Consider the following 17302-nt stretch of genomic DNA (forward strand, 5'->3'; position numbering starts at 1 on the left):
CTTATCTTGGAAGTCCAGCACTCTCTCCTAAGAAAGGCTCAATCCAATCCTCTCCCCGCTCCCCAACCCTCTGAAGAGTCAAGAGCCAGCTGAGCTACACAGAATGACATGGGTGTAAAGTGCTCAAGAAATCCTCCCTGGCCCCTCTGAATATTCTCATGCCATGGCCCTCCCCACCTCCCAGCCCCAGCAGCAGCCCCAGCCGGAAGTACCTTGTGAGAATAATGCTGATCTACAATTCTCGCCAATCCGAAGTCACCAATCTTTAGCACAAGGTCTTCTGTGCTGATGAAGATGTTGGCCGGTTTCAGGTCCCGGTGTAACACGTTGGCTGAGTGGATGTACTTGAGCCCACGAAGCAGCTGGTACATGAACAGTTTGGCATGCTCCTCAGCCAGTGTGCCCTGCTCCAGCAGGCGAGCTAAGTCCGTTTCCATGTACTCCTGGACAATGTAGGCCATGTTGAACTTAAAAAGCTCCCCCTGAAGGTCAGCTCCCTTGGGTCCTAGGACCTCATACACTTTTACAATGTTGTCATGGTCCAGGCGGCGGATGATCTTAATTTCCCGTAGCGCATGCTTCATGCTCTGGGCATCGCTCATGGCAATCTTTTTCACCGCCACCTTCCGGCAGGCCTGGCTGTCTGTGGCCGAAAGCACTAGGCCATTGACACCGAATCCCAGGGGTCGGAAGTCGACAAAGCGGCCGCCGAGGTCATAGCCATACATGTTGGCGATGCAGTCACCCTTCTCGGCCATCATTGGCTCAGTGTGGTGGGGCTACCTGCGGGAGAGAGGAGGGAGGCCAAGCCCAAGTCAGTGTCTCCACTACCACTGCTCATCCCATCAAATCAAGCATCTGGAGGAAGGGTCTGTTGTGGTGACTTGTTGACCTCCCAATGCCCAGACACAACAGGGCTATGTGTGCTACTGCCGGAACCAGGGAAGAGAGTGTCAAGTAAAATCAAGAAGATGTTTACTCACCCTTAGCACTCTTTGTGTCCAAGTGGTTCAAAATCCTTTGAAATGGAAAGTACCAGTGTATTTGAACACCCATCCAAAGAGCTCACCATCATTTAGCTAGGGTCTCTTGAACTCTGGTCCTGAAAGTAAGAGCTTCAGAAAGAGTCCCCTTTTAAATCATCTGTTAATTACAAATTAAGATTTCCAGTGGAGAGGGTCCTCTTTCCTGTAATTCAGGACTGTTTTGGTGATACCTGGCCCTTAGGATTTTAGGTTTTCAAAAGTTTAATGGTAATCCAGCCTTCAGTTGCTCAGTGGCTTCTTCTCATATCCTGAAAATCCAAGGGATTGACTGGCATATCTAGATCTCGGGGCTTCTACCCAAGTGTCCAAATTCAAAGCAGGCAGATTGACATCACCGGAGAATTCTGGAGAAAGGCCAGACTTTTGAGTTCACACTGGAGCTCATGGACCAAATGCTGGGCAGATCCTGAGACATTCAGCTGCCTTTCCACAGCTTCAGACAGGAGCAGTTTGGACAGCACTATCTCTCACCTCTTCATGCTCACCGCTCTCTGCCTGGTTCCCAATCCCATTTCCAATTAGATCCAAGACTCTCCTCACTGCAGCATCTTTCAGACTGAGCCTCCCCGGAGTAGCAACCTTGGGTAAATTTCCACACTCTGGCTGCTGACACCTTCCCACTTGCATGTCTTTTGTTAATCAGCCCAAATGCTATTTGATCCGTTGAACGGGTTCAAACACTGCTCACGTGTGGGGTTGCTGGTAAAGATAGAGTGGGCAGTCTGGGTAACTCTGTTGCCTGTTCACAGCTCTTCTCCTGGAAGAGAGGAAAGATTGATTGATTTGATAAGATCATCAAACGGTAAGCCTTTTATGTAAATTCCTGTTCTCTGAAGGTTAACATGAGCAAAGCTGTAGGTGGGAACCATCAGCCCTGACCTTTTGGAAATTCATTAGTTATGCTCTTCAAACACACATATCAGCCCTGCTCCTCAGAAAGGGGGTAAAAAACTAACTCATTGCAGACAGAAGTCAAAGGAACTACATTCCAGCTTTTCTCTGATACTTTTCCCAACCTCCCTTCCTTTGCAAACATTTGAATACCTAAAGAAATAATTCCCTCTAGACTGATATCTAGGTAGACATATCTTTTACTAGCTTTCTATTTAGATAGTATAAATACATTTGCCAAATTATTATTATTATTATTATTATTATTATTAAAAGTAGCATTTGCATAATAGTTCAAGGTTTGCAAAGTAAATTACAAATATGATCTCATTTTATTCTTATAACAATCCTGGGAGGTAGGTGCTATTATTATCTCTATTTAACAGAGAAGGAAACTGAGGTAGGCAGAGCTTAAGGAGACCTGCCCACAGTCACACAACTAGTAAGCTTATGAGGCTGTATTTGAACTCAGGTTTTTTTTTTTTCCTGAGTGGAGGTCCAGGGTTTTCTTCACTAATGTGAGAAAATCTTATAGCAACTACAACGAACAAAGCCCTCCCCCCATACACTTTGCGTGAGTACACTGAGCACTTTTTTGCTTCTGCGGTGAGTTACAATCTCTTTGGCTGTTAACTACACCTAAAGGGAAAACAGTTGTTCAGATCATCATGCAAAGATGAAGTCATTGCTATCATCCCCCCTGGTGGCAACTTGCTCAAATGACAGATACAATAGCCAGAAGGGAAAAGCCTATGGAAGGCTACCTGGACAAACTGATATCCATAAAATAACAGCAAAGGTCATAGTTTCTAAAACATGAGCAAGCTGTCCTGGGGCTAATAAACCCCATGGGAGTGGGGAGAAAGCACGTACACCAGGCACCAAGAAGGAGTAGACTATGTATTCAGCACAAAAGAAGGAAACAGGACAAGGCAGCATTTTGGGGGATGATCACCACGTGCTCACCTTGCAGTGATCCATTAAAATAAATACTGATAAAGGGGAAGCTAGGTGGCCAGTGGATAAAGCACCAGCCCTGGATTCAGGAGGACTTGAGTTCAAATCTGGACTCAGACACTTGACACTTACTAGCTGTGTGACCCTGGGCAAGTCACTTAACTCTCAGTGCCCCACCAAAAAAAAAGAAAAAAAATAAATACTGATAGTTGGGCAGAAGTTGCTTAGAGACTATTTCTGATGAGTTCTTTTCCCTCTAACTTTATCAGCCTACTCCCAGTCAAATGGAAGCAGTAGCAGTTTCATTATGAGAAATGAAACTGGAGAAATAATTAAGCAAAACAGCTGCCAGTTCTTAATTCTCTAAGAATTAGGAGTAGGGTGTAAGGAGCATGGAAAGATACAAAAAACAAACAACTTTAAAAAATCATTTCTGTTTGAATTTCTTTTTTTTTTTTGGTGGGGCAATGAGGGTTAAAATGACTTTCCCAGGGTCACACGGCTATTAAGTGTCAAGTGTCTGAGGCCAGATTTGAACTCAGGTCCTCCTGAATCCGGGGCCAGTGCTTTATTTACTGTGCCACCTAGCTACCCCCTTCTGTTTGAATTTCAAATGCATTAACATGTGAATGTTGGCTAAACTGATATTCTAGAGATTCTTCACAAAATAATAACCAGCAGTAATAACAATGGCAAAAACACTATGAGGTGTAACAAGGACCTTTACCTAGTGATAGAAGCATAGGGCAAAAGTCATCAACTGTACCTTTTCCTCTCAAGTGGCACTTTGACTGAGACACTGAAATTTCAAGGTAATTTACATGGACTATGTGGATTACTGCCAGGGGCATGATGGGAGATGAAAGCAATTCACTGAAATAACCCAGTGAGGGGGTTACGAGTCAATAAAAAGAAAAGATCTTGACAGCCATGATAGGTCTTGACGAGCCTTGACAGGTCTTGACAACTGCATGAGTGAGTTTTTTGTGTCAGTCGGGTGTGGTATGGCCTTTCGAACAAAGGAGCTAAAAATATATTGATTAGCACACAAGCATGTTGGCCTAGGCGAATCTTAAGAGAGGGATAACACTCTCTCCTTGTCCCACCCAGAGAGAAAGCAGTAACAGCATGAGCGGTGGATGAGAACTTTTAACAGATGACTCTAGCAGAGAAGTAGCAAGTGGATTCAGATACAGACAATGATGGAAGAGGATGAAACTTGGGTATTTGATGGCTGTGAAGGCAACGGAGAGTGGTAATGGCAAGGGACCCTCTGGGACTGTGCTAAGGGAGCCATATCTGGCAGAACCAAGAAGCAGTAATACCCAGAGGATTTCTGGGATACAGAGATTCGAGAACACAATTTCAGACTGTCCAGGAAATTTCCATTTCCTCTCACCAGCATGGGAGTCTGTGAAATACTGTGCCTCTTTGCGCATAGAGAACTGAGGATGTCTATTGCTTGATTATTTGCCGTTTACTTGATTGTTTTTTCCCATTTAGGTATTTTGCTATTTGATTCACGAATTATGCCTGCTCAGTTTGTTGTTGTTGTTTGTCCTTCGCTATCTAAGAGGACCATGACAGATGTCATGACTTGCAGTGAATTGGATTTAAGTGAGGGAGGGCTATGCAAGGTCACCAACCTCACTCTCTCCTCCAGAGCCATCTGGGTCCAGTGGCAAGATATACATCAGGACAACTGGAGATGGCCCAAGATGTTTAAGGCAGTTGGGGTTAAGTGACCTTCCCAGGGTCACACAGCTAGTTAGTGTCTGAGGTGAGATTTGAACTCAGGTCCTCATGACTCCAGGGCCAGTGCTTTATCCGCTATACCACCTAGCTGCCCCACTCAGTTTGTAGAGATTTACTGAATGGAGGCTTGAAATACATTTTCATTTACTATGATTATCCAATATATACAGGCAGTTAGGTGGTGCTGTGGATAGAGTGCCAGGCCTGAAGTTAGAAAGACTCATTCCTGTTTGTCTCAGCTTTATCATCTGTATAAAGAGAAGAAAATGGCAAATCACTCCAATATCTTTGCTAACAAAACCCTAAATGTGATCACAAAGAATTGGACATCAAAACAAAAACAACATCAATCCAATATACTCCATCCCAAGCCTGGGGTAATGAAGGGTACCAGTGATATGGGACCTACATTGATGTTGTCATTGTTAATTAGAATACAGAGCTAGAAGCAACCTGAGAAGTGAGCTAGTTCAGTCCTCACAAACAAAATTCCATGACTCCAAAAACAGTTCTTTCTCCTATTCCATATTGATTCCCATTTACATATTCATATAATTCTTCTACTTAGGAACCTTTAGTGGCTTGCCATTGTCTACCAAATAAAGTAATTACTGATGATCCTAGCTTTGAAAGCCCTACATAGGCTGACTCCATTCCAACCTTCTTCATTATTAATTTTCTTTCTACTTTGAGGCAAAACCATACTATATATTCCAGCATTGTTCTTTTCTGTCCTGTTTTATGCTATACCTCAAACCTAGAATGAACCAACCAGAATTAATCCCAATACCCCCAACCCCAACCAACCACATACACACACATCCTGATATGTCTGTCTCTCTCTCTCTGTCTCTGTCTCTGTCTCTCCAGGCAACAAGGGTTAAGTGACTTGTCTTGGGTCTCACAGCTAATAAGTGTTAAGTGTCTGAGGCTGGATTTGAACTAAGGTCATCCTGAATCCAAGGCTAGTGCTTTATTCTCTGCACCACTTAGCTTCCCCCTATCTCTCTTTTTAAGGCTCAACTTAAATGACACTTCTTCCATATAGCCTCTTGTGATTCAGACCTATTTCCCTTGCCTCCTACCCTCCTCATCCCAGTGAATATCCAGTTGATCATAGATTTAAAGCTGGCAGGGACCATCACATCCAACCCCCTTATTTTATAGATGAGGAAAATCAAGGCAAGTGAAGTCCTGCCCAAGTGCATACTGGTAGTGAGCACCAGAGGTGGGTTTTGAACCCAAGTCCTCAAATTCAAGAGCCAGCCTTCTTCCTCAAATATCTCATAGCATTTTTGTCTGTCTGCTTCATACCCATCTTTCTCTCCATTGCACTATGGAGATGTGTACATCTTTACTCCCACTAGAGAGTAAGCTCCAAGAAGCCAGGCCTATATTGTATTTATCTTTGAATCCCCAGCAGCTATCATTGCACTTTCTTTGTACATGGCAGGCATTTAATAAATAAGCCTCTTACAGATCTTCAAAACAACTCTTTGAGGTATGTCGTTCGAGTATTATCATCCCATTTAATGGATGAGGAAACAGACTCAAAGAGATATAACAGGTACATGGTTAGTACACATCAAAGCTACACCAAGGGGGCAGCTAGGTGGCGCAGTGGATAAAGCACTAGCCTTGGATTCAGGAGGACCTGGGTTCAAATGTAGCCTCAGACACTTGACACTTAACTAGCTGTGTGACCCTAGGCAAGTCACTTAACCCTCATTGACCTGCAAAAAAAAAAGCTACACCAAGAAGAGTCTTTGATTCCAAGTCCATTTCATTTCATTACAACACACTGCCACCTCCAACAATCTTACTAAACATTCATTAGACCCGATAATGAAAGAATTATGAAACAAATCAGAATGAGAAAGTTGGGAAAGACCTTCGAGATCATCTAATCCAACCCCCTTATCTGACAGATGAGTGAACTGAGGCTGAGCAGAGTGAAGCCTTTGCCTAAACAAAGCAGTAGCTAGTAACAGCTGATTATTGACAGTGAGTCCTTAGAACCTCCAACTCCTGGCTGACAGCTCAGTGCCCTTTCTGCTCTAACCTGTTAATAAAGCCACACTGGGAAGGCCCAAAGAAGGAGAAGCTAGGAAGCTGCCTCACTTTCCCATCAGCTTCTGTCTTGAGAATGGGAATCATCAGCCTAACCAGAGCTGACAATTCTTTAAGCATTGTTCTTGGCAGGAAAGGTAATTAAGTGTTTCAATTCCTGCTGATCCTGCCTCTCAACTGAGAAAAGTTGTAATTCAGGACTTCTTCATGTTCCTAATTGGTCTCTCTGTCTCTTCCTTTCCTTAACCATTCTCCACCTAACTGAAACAATTATATTTCTAAGACCTAGGTCTGACCTGTCAGTCCCATACTTAAAAACTTTCCATGGCTCCCCATTACCTACTGGATAAAATACAAATGCCTTATTCTGACATTTGAAGCCCTTCACAATTTGACTCCCTTTCCAGTACAGTGTCACACCACCACCTTTCACATATTCTATTTTCCACTTCACACATTCTGCTTACTTTCTAGGAGACAGAGCTGTGAGGTGTCCCAGACACTTTTCAGAGGGCTCCCAGCTGCTCCCCAATCTTGTCCTCCTCTTTCCCATAGTTGTGTACTCATGAGTGATCCCCTATGCCTAGAACATTCTTCCTCTTTGTCTCGGTCTGCTGAAATCCTTTCAGGGGCTTGCCTACCAAAGCCAACTCCTCCAGGAAGCTTTCCCTGACTTCTTACCTCCCTCTTCCCCCAGCTGAAAGTAATTTCTTCCTTTGAAGACTATCCTGGACCTCTTGGTCTCAATTTCTCCTGGTCACATTTTACCTTGTATCACACTGATTTTTGCACATATCTTTACCTTCACTGTAAAGTCTTTGTTTGCAGACTTGTGTGCTTTTTGTGTGTGTGTTTGGTTTTTTTTTTTTATCTATATATTCCCAGAGACAATGAGCCCAGCACCTTGCATGTACCAGGAAATGGGAAAGAAATGTTTTTCAAATTGTTGAATTTTGCTGACTCAGTTCAAAAGGAGTGAAACTTAAACCTCCTTCCCTTCCCACCTCTTCCTGCTGGGCTGTAAACAGAGGCAGAAAAATTATTGAAATAAAAGCTAGAGAAAAGGGAGATGCCTCTGAGATGCTATCAATAACAGTTAATTCAGGAAAATAACAGTGTCCAAAGCAACACACCCAGCAGATAGGATGAAGGGCAGATAACTCATCTGCATACAAGTAAAAGACAATATTATACATTAAAAAAACCAAACCAACAAACAAAACTCAAAGACTCCTTCCTTCTTCTCCTTGGGATTCAACATCCCATTCTTTGTGGATGTGTGACCATGTTCCTCACATTTGATAGTTAACACTTTAGCAGAAATCATAGAATCTTGTCCCTGATTTCCTTAAAATCTCACCTAAAGCCCACCTTCTATATAAGAAGCCCTTCCCAGAACTCCCCTTTTTTTTTTTTTGCAGGGCAATGAGGGTTAAGTGACTTTCCCAGGGTCACACAGCTAGTAAGTGTCAAGTGTCTGAGGCCGATTTTGAACTTAAGTCCTCCTGAATCCAGGGCTGGTGCTTTATCCACTGCACCACCTAGCTGCCCCCACAGAACTCCTTGATCTTAGTGATTTTCCTTGGAGATTATTACCAATTTATCCCAAATATATCTTATTTGTACATACTTGTTGTCATGTCATCTCCCACATTAAATGGTGAGCTCCTTGATAGGAAGGATTGTTTTTTGCTTGTTTGCCTTTCTTTGTATCCCCAGTGCTTGGCATATAGTAGGTGCTTAATAAAAGCTAGTTCCCTGACTGTCCATTGAACATCCTTTGTGTATTCTTACCTCCATGCCTTTGACAATGCTACTACGTTGCCTGGAATGCCCTTTCACATCCTGGCTTAAGCCAAGAACCATCTAATCCATGACTCCTACCCCCAACCCCAGTCTCAAATGGCTTCTTCTCTTGTATGCATTACATGTTTGACACTCAGAATCACATTATCTCAGGATGTGAAGTGACCTCAGAGACCCCAGTCCAAACCCTACCCAAGGTTTGCTTTGCAGGAATTTCCTCTACAAGATAACCTACATACAAATGATCATTCAGGCTGTTTAAAGACCTTCCATGGAAGGGAAAACACCCCTTTCCCCTATTTAGCCCTTTGACTTTAGGATAGTTCTGTCAGGAAGCATTTCTATACGTTAAACCTAAGTCTACCTCTCTGTACCTTCCACTGCTTGCTCTTAGTGAGGCCACAATGAGTCAGATTCCTCTCTCTGTCTCTTCAAATACTTGGACAGCTCTCATGTTTCCCATCAACTGTCTCTTCTCCAGGCTAAAACACTCCCAGTTCCTTTCTCATGCTCGTCTGGCACATTCTCCAGTCCCCTCCCCATACTAGCTGCTTTCCTCTCAATGTGCTTCAATGTCCTTCCTTAAATTCTATGCCAAGAACTGGACTCGATACTCCAGATGTGGTCTGAACAGGGTGGCACACAGGAAGGCAGTCACCTCCCTCATTCTCAACAGGATGCTTCTACAAATACAAACTTAGGATACTTTACCTTGGGCTGTGAGTTGTCTTTTTACATGTGGTCATAACATACTTCTTTTTTGGGGGGCGGGGCAGGACAATGAGGGGTAAGTGACTTGCCCAGGGTCACACAGCTAGTTAAGTGTCAAGTGTCTAAGGCTGGATTTGAACTGAATCCAAGGCCAGTGCTTTCTCCACTGCGCCACCTAGCTGCCCCCTCCATAACATACCTCTGACTAAACTCCAAGCTTATAGAGATCAGACTCCATGTCTAACTCTGCAGTTCTTAGAGCTCAGTGCCTGATACATGCTGATCTGTGAGCAGGCTCAGCTGCCTGCTCTCTGGTCCCTAGGGCTCTCCTTTGTAGTCAGGGGCTAAGGGAAGCACACACTCCCTAAGGCTGATGGGGGATCACTTGCCACAGTGCTCTTGATAAAAATCAATTGCATACAACCTCATGGGAGCGGGACACAGGAGGCCCCCTTCCTGTACTACTGCATGACTACAGTCTCCTCTCAACAGTTCTCTGTTCTCATCTGGATTTGCTTTGACACTTTGAATCTCAAAACTGGAAGTGACTTCAGAAATCATCTAGTTCAACATCTACCCATGAGTCTTGTACTTAACAACCTTGATGAATGGTGGTCCAGTTTCTACTTGGAGATCACCAGGGATGGGGAACCCATTACCTAACCAAGGCAACCCATTCCCCTTTTGGACAGCTCCAATTGTTAGGAAATTTTATCTTATGCTGACTCATAGGAGCCACAAAATGAATCCAACAATCACCAACAGTGTTATTCTCTTACCCCTTTTATTGGCTCTCAATGCCCCCTATCTCTTGCTAGATCTTCTGCCCTCAAGTTTCTCTCTTTAGTCCCTATGGAGGGGTCTATGTTTAGTCCTTTACCACTCTTGATGTCTTACAATTTGAATAGAAGTTATAACTTTAAAATCTGGCTGATCAACAATCAATCAACAAACACTTGTGTGCCAAGCACTGTCCTAGGTACTGAAGCTACAAAGACAAAAATAAGAGTGCTTGCCATAAAAGTACTCATTGGATATGTACCTTTGTTATCCAATGAACAACAGGCAGGAACCCATCTCTGTGGACTGTGTTACCTGGAGGGGACCATGTAGTCTAACTCTGTCATTCTACACATGAGGGACTGAGGCCTAGAGAGGTTGTGACTTACCCAAGGTCAAGTAGTAAGTAGCATGATTTGAACCCAGGTCCTCTAACTCCAAATCCAACATTCTTTCCATTATACCTCAATTCCTCCTTTGTCTTCAAAAGTAGTAAACCTGGTGCTCCAGCAGGAGGATGGCAGCACGTGGCACTATTTTGAGGGATGGTTTTCTATTTCCAACTTGAGGAATTTTTAAAATTATTATTCATCAGCCTGGAAAGGTCCTAAGTTCAGCTGGATTTGCATCTTGATCAGAAAGGAGAATGGATATAAAGTTCCCAGAGGACTTCACAAATTCCTTAGCTTCCTGCTCAGAATTGCCTCTAATAACACCATCAGCAGAAAAATTCAGGCCCTAAAACCAGTCCAACATTTGTACTCCATTCCTGAGTCTGGTTTTTCATTATCTTTCCAGCAAGACTGGACTCTCACTCACTCACTGGGAATGCCAATCCCGTTTTCTCACAGGCCCTCCCTCTTTTCTCCCCCACGGCAGCAGATTAGGGATATGGGATGGTATGGACTGTTTTCTTTCTGGGATCTCCATGGTTCTCTTTCATTCCCCAGCGTTGAGGTGTGTACATTTCAGAGCTCTTTCTCTGACCGTCCAGACTTCCCTACCTCACCCTGCTGTTTACTTTCATCAGAAGTGACGTCTCCCTCTGAGGCTATGACATTTCACAGGCATCTTCCAGGCAGTTTCTCCTGAAGAATCTTGAGAACTTACAGACCTGTTCTGTCTCATGGCTTAAAATCATGTGCATTTTTAGCCATGGAAAGAACCTTTAAGGTTGTCTAGTCCAACCCCTACAAGGCCACATTTGGGGCCAGCCCCCAGCTGGCTCCTTAAGAAGACCAAGTAAGTTTCCATGCAGTCTTTCTTCCTTCTCTTGACCCTGCCTGTTAAGACCCATCTCTTTATTCTTTGGGTTTTTGTTGTTGTTGTTTGTTTTTTTTTGTGTGGGGCAATGGGGGTTAAGTGACTTACCCAGGGTCACACAGCTAGTGAATGTCAAGTGTTTGAGGCCAGATTTGAACTCAGGTACTCCTGAATCCAGGGCTGGTGCTTTATCCACTGAGCCACCTAGCTGCCCCCTGATTCTTTGTTAACAACCTCATGCTTTACCCCATGGTCCCTAGACTCTTTATATTAGGCAGCTCAGGACTTTCCTATCCTCCCTCTCTCTTCACTAAGTAGCATACCCCTTGATCCCATTCTCTCAGAGCCCCCTGCTCTCCAATTTCCAAGGTAATTACTTGGTCAATGTATCATAGCAGGTTAATGTGTTACATCTTCTGGGGGAAATTGCTCCACTTTAATAAGGGTCCCTCTGGAAGAAACAATGAATTAAACTAAAGTAGCTTAGAGGTCCTCTGAGGCCCAGGCTGAGCTGGATGCTTCCCCTACCTTGGAAAGTACAGAAAGTGCAGACTTTTTTTGTAACCAAATCCACTTACTCCGGGAAGTTTGGTTCAGTTCATGGTATTAACGATATCTAAATTTAGGTGTCGGCTTATTTTGCTTTTCTGTCCCTCAGTTTCTACACTTTTGGGGGGAGGGCAATGGGGGTTAAATGACTTGCCCAGGGTCATACAGCTAGTAAGTGTTAAGTGTCTGAGGCTGGATTTGAACTCAGGTACTCCTGAATCCAGGGCCGGTGCTTTATCCACTGCGCCACCTAGCCGCCCCTCAGTTTCTACTCTTATAAAATGGGTATTACTGAGGCAGTGTTGGCTGCTGGCGAGGATAGACCTTAGATGGATGTCTTCCCTATTCACTTCAGCACTAAAGTGGTAGGAGCTCCTTGGGCAGGATCCACAGCCATGAGACCAACCTTAGTCTTCAACACCTCCCATTTTTGCAAAAATATAAACTAAGGGACAGAAATATGAAACAGGAGAACATCACCATTTAGAAATTATCAACAGAGAAGCAATGATCTCAGCCTCCCAGTCTATTCTTCCTGCCAAATATGCATGGATTTGGGAGAGCTGGAAGAGATTTTAGAGATCCTCTAGTACAACTTATTTTACACCTGAAGAAACCGAGGCCCAGAGAGATTAAGTGATGGCCCAGCATCACACAGATAGGAAGTGACAGAGTCAGGATTCGAATTCAATTCCTCTGATTCCAAATCCAGCACTCTGTTCTCTGCGATTCCCTTTCCTTTAGCCTTAAGCCTCAGCTAGATCAGTACCAGGAGTAAGCAGAGAATGCCCTTCCCAGAAACAACTGAGTATATCCAGGGCCCTGGAAACTCTGCTAAAATGTGTGGTGACTGACAAACAGTACAGAAGGAAGGCTTCCTGGAAGGGGTGGGGCTACATCTGGGTGGCAAAGTAGATACAGTTCAGGGCCTGGAGTTCAAATCTAGTCTTAGACACTTTACTAGCTGTCTTTGGGCAAGTCATTATATTTACTTCAGTTTTCTTATGTATAAAATGGGGATAATAATAGTATCTATTTTCCAGAGTTGTTGTAAGGATCAAATGAGATAATAATAATAATAATAATAATAATTTTTTGGAGATAATAATTATAAAGCACAGTGCCTGGCACATTGTAAGTGCTATATGAAGATGAGTTGTTGTTGTTGTTCCCTGTAGGTGCCAAAGGAGAGGAAGCCGCTGAGACAAAAATGTTTGAGAATGGGCTGTTCTACCTAATAATCCAGTATTTTGTCCTCTGAATTCCCAGATCCTTCTCTTCTTCCCAAAGTTATTGATACTGAGATGCCATCCTAATAAAATTTCCCCAGATCCAAGCCATTTAGGAACTAATTCACCCTGTAAGTTTAATTTTTAGTTGCCAAAGCAAAAATGTCAGAAAGGGTCTGCCCTTCATCTCTAACAGCAGAAAGTCCATTTCTTCTCTTCTCTGTTTCCCTTCCCCTACTTGGCTAGAATTCACATTTAAGCTACCCAGCACACCCTAAATAGACTGATTCCAGGCTTGGGATGCTGGGATTCTTTTCCTTGGCTTTTACATCCCCTAATGATTTCAACCAACTGCTTCAGATACAGCAGTGTTTTACACACATACACACACACACACACACACACCAGCCACTCTGAATCAACCGCTCTGCCCCCAATGGCTCATTTTTTCTTTATAAACCATTCAATCAGCCCCAAGCTTGCTGGGGAACCTGCTGTCATTGATGACACGAGGTACCATCTGGGCAGGGGATTCCCTGAAGCTGCCACAAGGCAGCTACCTCTGTGTGTGCAGCTCCAAGCAGGGGCAGCATGTGTCCTGAAGGAAGAAAGAAGGATGGAGGGAAAAGAGATCATGGGGAGACCCTCGGGCTCAGAAGCAGCTCTGAGCACTTCAGCCTTTGCATAGCTTTATTTCATTAAATTATGTAACCAGCCAGGGAGAACAAAGACTCTACAAGCCTCCCAACATTACCAAAATAGCACAGTAAGCACTTCTCAGTTCCCAACTCAGAGTGCCATTCTTGTATCAGAGCAGATCTAGGGAGGGGCTGGCAGGTCCCACCTGCACATTCACTGTCTGAGTTCCAAGCCCCAAAGTGCACGTCCTGAGTTGGATGGACAGACACATTCCCCAGCCTGGGATCTTATTTTCAGTGGAAAGGTTTTTAGGTGTGCTGGTATGTGTGGGAACTTCTTAATATTCCCACCCCCCTCTCCAATTTTTTTTTGGGGGCCAATGAGAGTTAAGTGACTTGCCCAGGGTCACACAGCTATTAAGTGTCAAGTGTCTGAGGCTGCATTTGCACTCAGGTCCTCCTGAATCCAGGGCTGGTGCTTTATCCACTGCACCACCTACCTGTCTCCCCCTCCCCCCAATTTTAAGGAGATTGCTGTAACATCTAATATTTTCTGGCTCAAGGTAGGTTTGGGAGGGGAGCATGTGTTCTCATTCTGTCTCTGTCTATAGATCTGTCTCTGTTTCTCTGTGTATCTTTATATTTGTCTGTCTGTCTCTGTGTCTCTGTCTTTCTTTCTCTCTGTCTTCTGTTTCTCTCTGTCTCTGCTCTACCCCAACTCCCCCTTCTCTTTAGAAGATGAAGGGAGAAAGGATGAAGAAGGAGTACTAAGGGGAAGAAACTGTTTTCTGTTTTGTTTTAGTATTACAACTCACCAGCTTTGATGGAGTTATGGCCTTTACAATAAAAAGAGATTTAGGGAAAAGATGTGCTCCATTCCTAGAATGTACTCAATCAATTCAATCCAATATACAAACGTTTAAGTGTTCACAATGGACAAGATGCCAATTCTTTTACCAAGAAAGCAACAGAGAAACGGAAAACGTCTTACTGGATTAGCATTCAATAAACATTTGTTGGAGAGAGAAAAGGAGTGGGCAAGAGGCAGTTAGGAATTTCAGGTGTGTAAGGATCCTTGTGGGACAGTTAGATGACACAGTAGATAGAGTGCTGGGCTTGGAGTCAGGAGATTTTAAGTTCAAATCTGGTCTCAGCTACTTCTAGCTGTGTGACCCTGGGCAAGTCATCTAACTCTGCCTCTGTTTCTTCATCTGTCAAATGAACTGGAAAAGGAAATAGCAAACCACTCCAGTATCTTTGTCAAGAAAACCCCAAATGTGGTCACAAAGAGTCAGATACAACTGAACAACAACAACAACAACAACAACAACAACAGGTCCTCAGGAGCAATCTGGTTCAATCTCAATAGATGTCCCCTTTGCGGCATCCTTGTCAAAAAGAATGATAGGAGAAAAAGGAAGGGGGAAGGAGGAGCAAGAATAAAACAAAGAGAGCCAGTCTATTCTCCCCAAAACTTTAAAGCTTAGCCAGTGAGAGAACTCAGCATTCCATATACCTCCTGAGTGTCTTTGCCCTGTCTGTTTCCTATGTCTGCAATGCAATCTCTCCTTACCCTTGCTTTGAGAATCTTTAGCTTCTTGCAAGGCTCAAGTGAGTTGTCACCTCCGACCAAAAACCTTTTTTTGATTCCCTATCCAAATTATCACATACACTCTTGTGGATTTACATGTGTTGGGCTCAGAGTCAGAAGATCTGAATTCAAATTTTGGCGCTGTTACTTTTACCTGTATGACCATGGGTCAAGTCATTTAACCCCTCTGGGCCTGTTTCTTGATCTATAATAGCTATTATCAGCAGCTTAAAGTTGAGAGGTTAAGTGTACTGTTCAGGGTCACATAGCTAGTAAGTGTCTGAGGCAGGATTTGAACTTAGGACTGACTTCCTTTTGTTGAAGTCCAGCACTATTTGTAAAATAAGGGGATTGGATTAGATAACCTTCAAGTTCCTTTATAGCTCTCATTCTATGATCTTGTGTTACATCCCCCTGCCCCCCAACAGAATGCAAACTCCTTGAGGACAGGTACTGTTTTCACTTCAACTTTGTATCTTCAGCACCTAGCACAGTACCCTGAATATGGTATGTGGTTAATAATTAAATATTTGTTGAATGAATAACAAGATAGACAGCAAAACTTAAAATCAGCAGAACATTTTTCTAATACCAGTGAGAAATCAAATGACAGAATTCACACCCATATTAGAGCCTAAGTATATTCTATCTGTCTGGCTCTTACTGCTGAAAATACTTGGGAGTCTACCTCCCATGGTGTATACAAGAACCATATAAACACAACTACAAACGACTGTTTACAGAAATAAAGAAAATTAAATAATTGGAAAAATATTAATTGCTCATGGGTAGGATGAGACAATGAAATAAAAATGCCAATACTACTGAAATAAATTTACTTATTCAATTCTGTACTAAACTACCAAAGGATTGTTGTGTAGAACTAGAAAAAAATAATGAAATCCATATGGAGGCAAAAAAGGTTAAGAATCTCAAGGGAAATTGAAAAAAAGGTGGCAGCAGTAGCAGATCTCAAACTCTGCTACAAAGCAGTAATTCTCAAAAGAATTTGGTACTGATTAAAATATAGAGAGATCAAATTAGTGCAACAGATTAAGTATACAATATATAAAAGCAAATGAATCTAGTAGCCTACTATTTGATAAACAAAAAGACCACATCTACTGGGATAAGGATTGTCTATGCTAAAAACTTCTGGGAAAAATGGAAAGCAGTAAGGAAGAAATCAGATGTCACCTCACATCCTATACTAAAATAAACTTCAAATGGACACATTACCTAGATATAAAAAGTTGCATGATAAATATATTAGAAAAAGAGAAAAATATCTATCAGATAGATCTATGGAGAGGAAAAAAGTTCATGAGCAAATAAAGGATGGAGAAGATCACAGAAGATAAAATGGATAATTTTGATCACATAAAATTAAAAAGTCTGGTACAAACAAAATCAGGGAAAAGATATTTGTAGCAATTTTCTGTGATAAAGATCTAACTTTCAATATAAATTAGGAACTGATTCAAATGTTTAAGAATAAGAGCTATTCTCCAATTGATAAATTGCCTAAGGATATGAACAGCCATTTCTCAAGGGAAGAAATCCGGGCTGGCTATCTATAGCGTATGATGCTATAGGTATCTCATTCCTCATGCCTACTAGTTAGAGAAATGCAAATTAAAACAATTGTGAGTTCCTACCTTACTACCAGACTGGCAAAGATGACAAAAAAGGGAAAGTGATAAATGCTGGAGAGGCTGTGGGAAAATAGGCACTCTGATGCAGCACTGGTGGACCTGTGAATAGCTAGACCTACACCCAAAAGAGATCAAAAGAGGGAGGAAAAGTTCCTTTATGTAAAAAAAATTTATAGCCAATGTTTTTGTGGTAGCAAAACTGGAAACTAAGGGATGCCCATCAATTAAGGAATATTTTAATAATCCGTGGTATGTAAATATTATGGAATACTACTATGCTTTTAAGAAATGAGGAAACAGGGGCAGGTAGGTGGCACAGTGGATAGAACACTGGCCCTGGAGTCAGGAGGACCTGAGTTCA

General features: G+C 42.8%; 1 protein-coding gene across 6 annotated transcripts in view; it reads right to left on the reverse strand.

Moving 5' to 3' along the window:
* MAPK4 (mitogen-activated protein kinase 4) overlaps positions 1–17302 on the reverse strand; it is a 229399-nt gene that overhangs the window by 66692 nt on the left and 145405 nt on the right. For 5 of the 6 annotated variants that reach the window (XM_043978127.1, XM_043978129.1, XM_043978128.1 and 2 more), the window contains one exon: positions 213–1803. In XM_043978127.1, the coding sequence (XP_043834062.1) occupies positions 213–761 (549 nt within the window). In that variant the 5' untranslated portion in view covers positions 762–1803. The remainder of the gene's footprint in view (positions 1–212; positions 1804–17302) is intronic. The other variant, XM_043978131.1, reaches the window with a different exon arrangement.

Source organism: Dromiciops gliroides, chromosome 1 (assembly GCF_019393635.1).
Source record: "Dromiciops gliroides isolate mDroGli1 chromosome 1, mDroGli1.pri, whole genome shotgun sequence".
In the NCBI taxonomy this organism is placed as follows: Eukaryota; Metazoa; Chordata; class Mammalia; order Microbiotheria; family Microbiotheriidae; genus Dromiciops; species Dromiciops gliroides.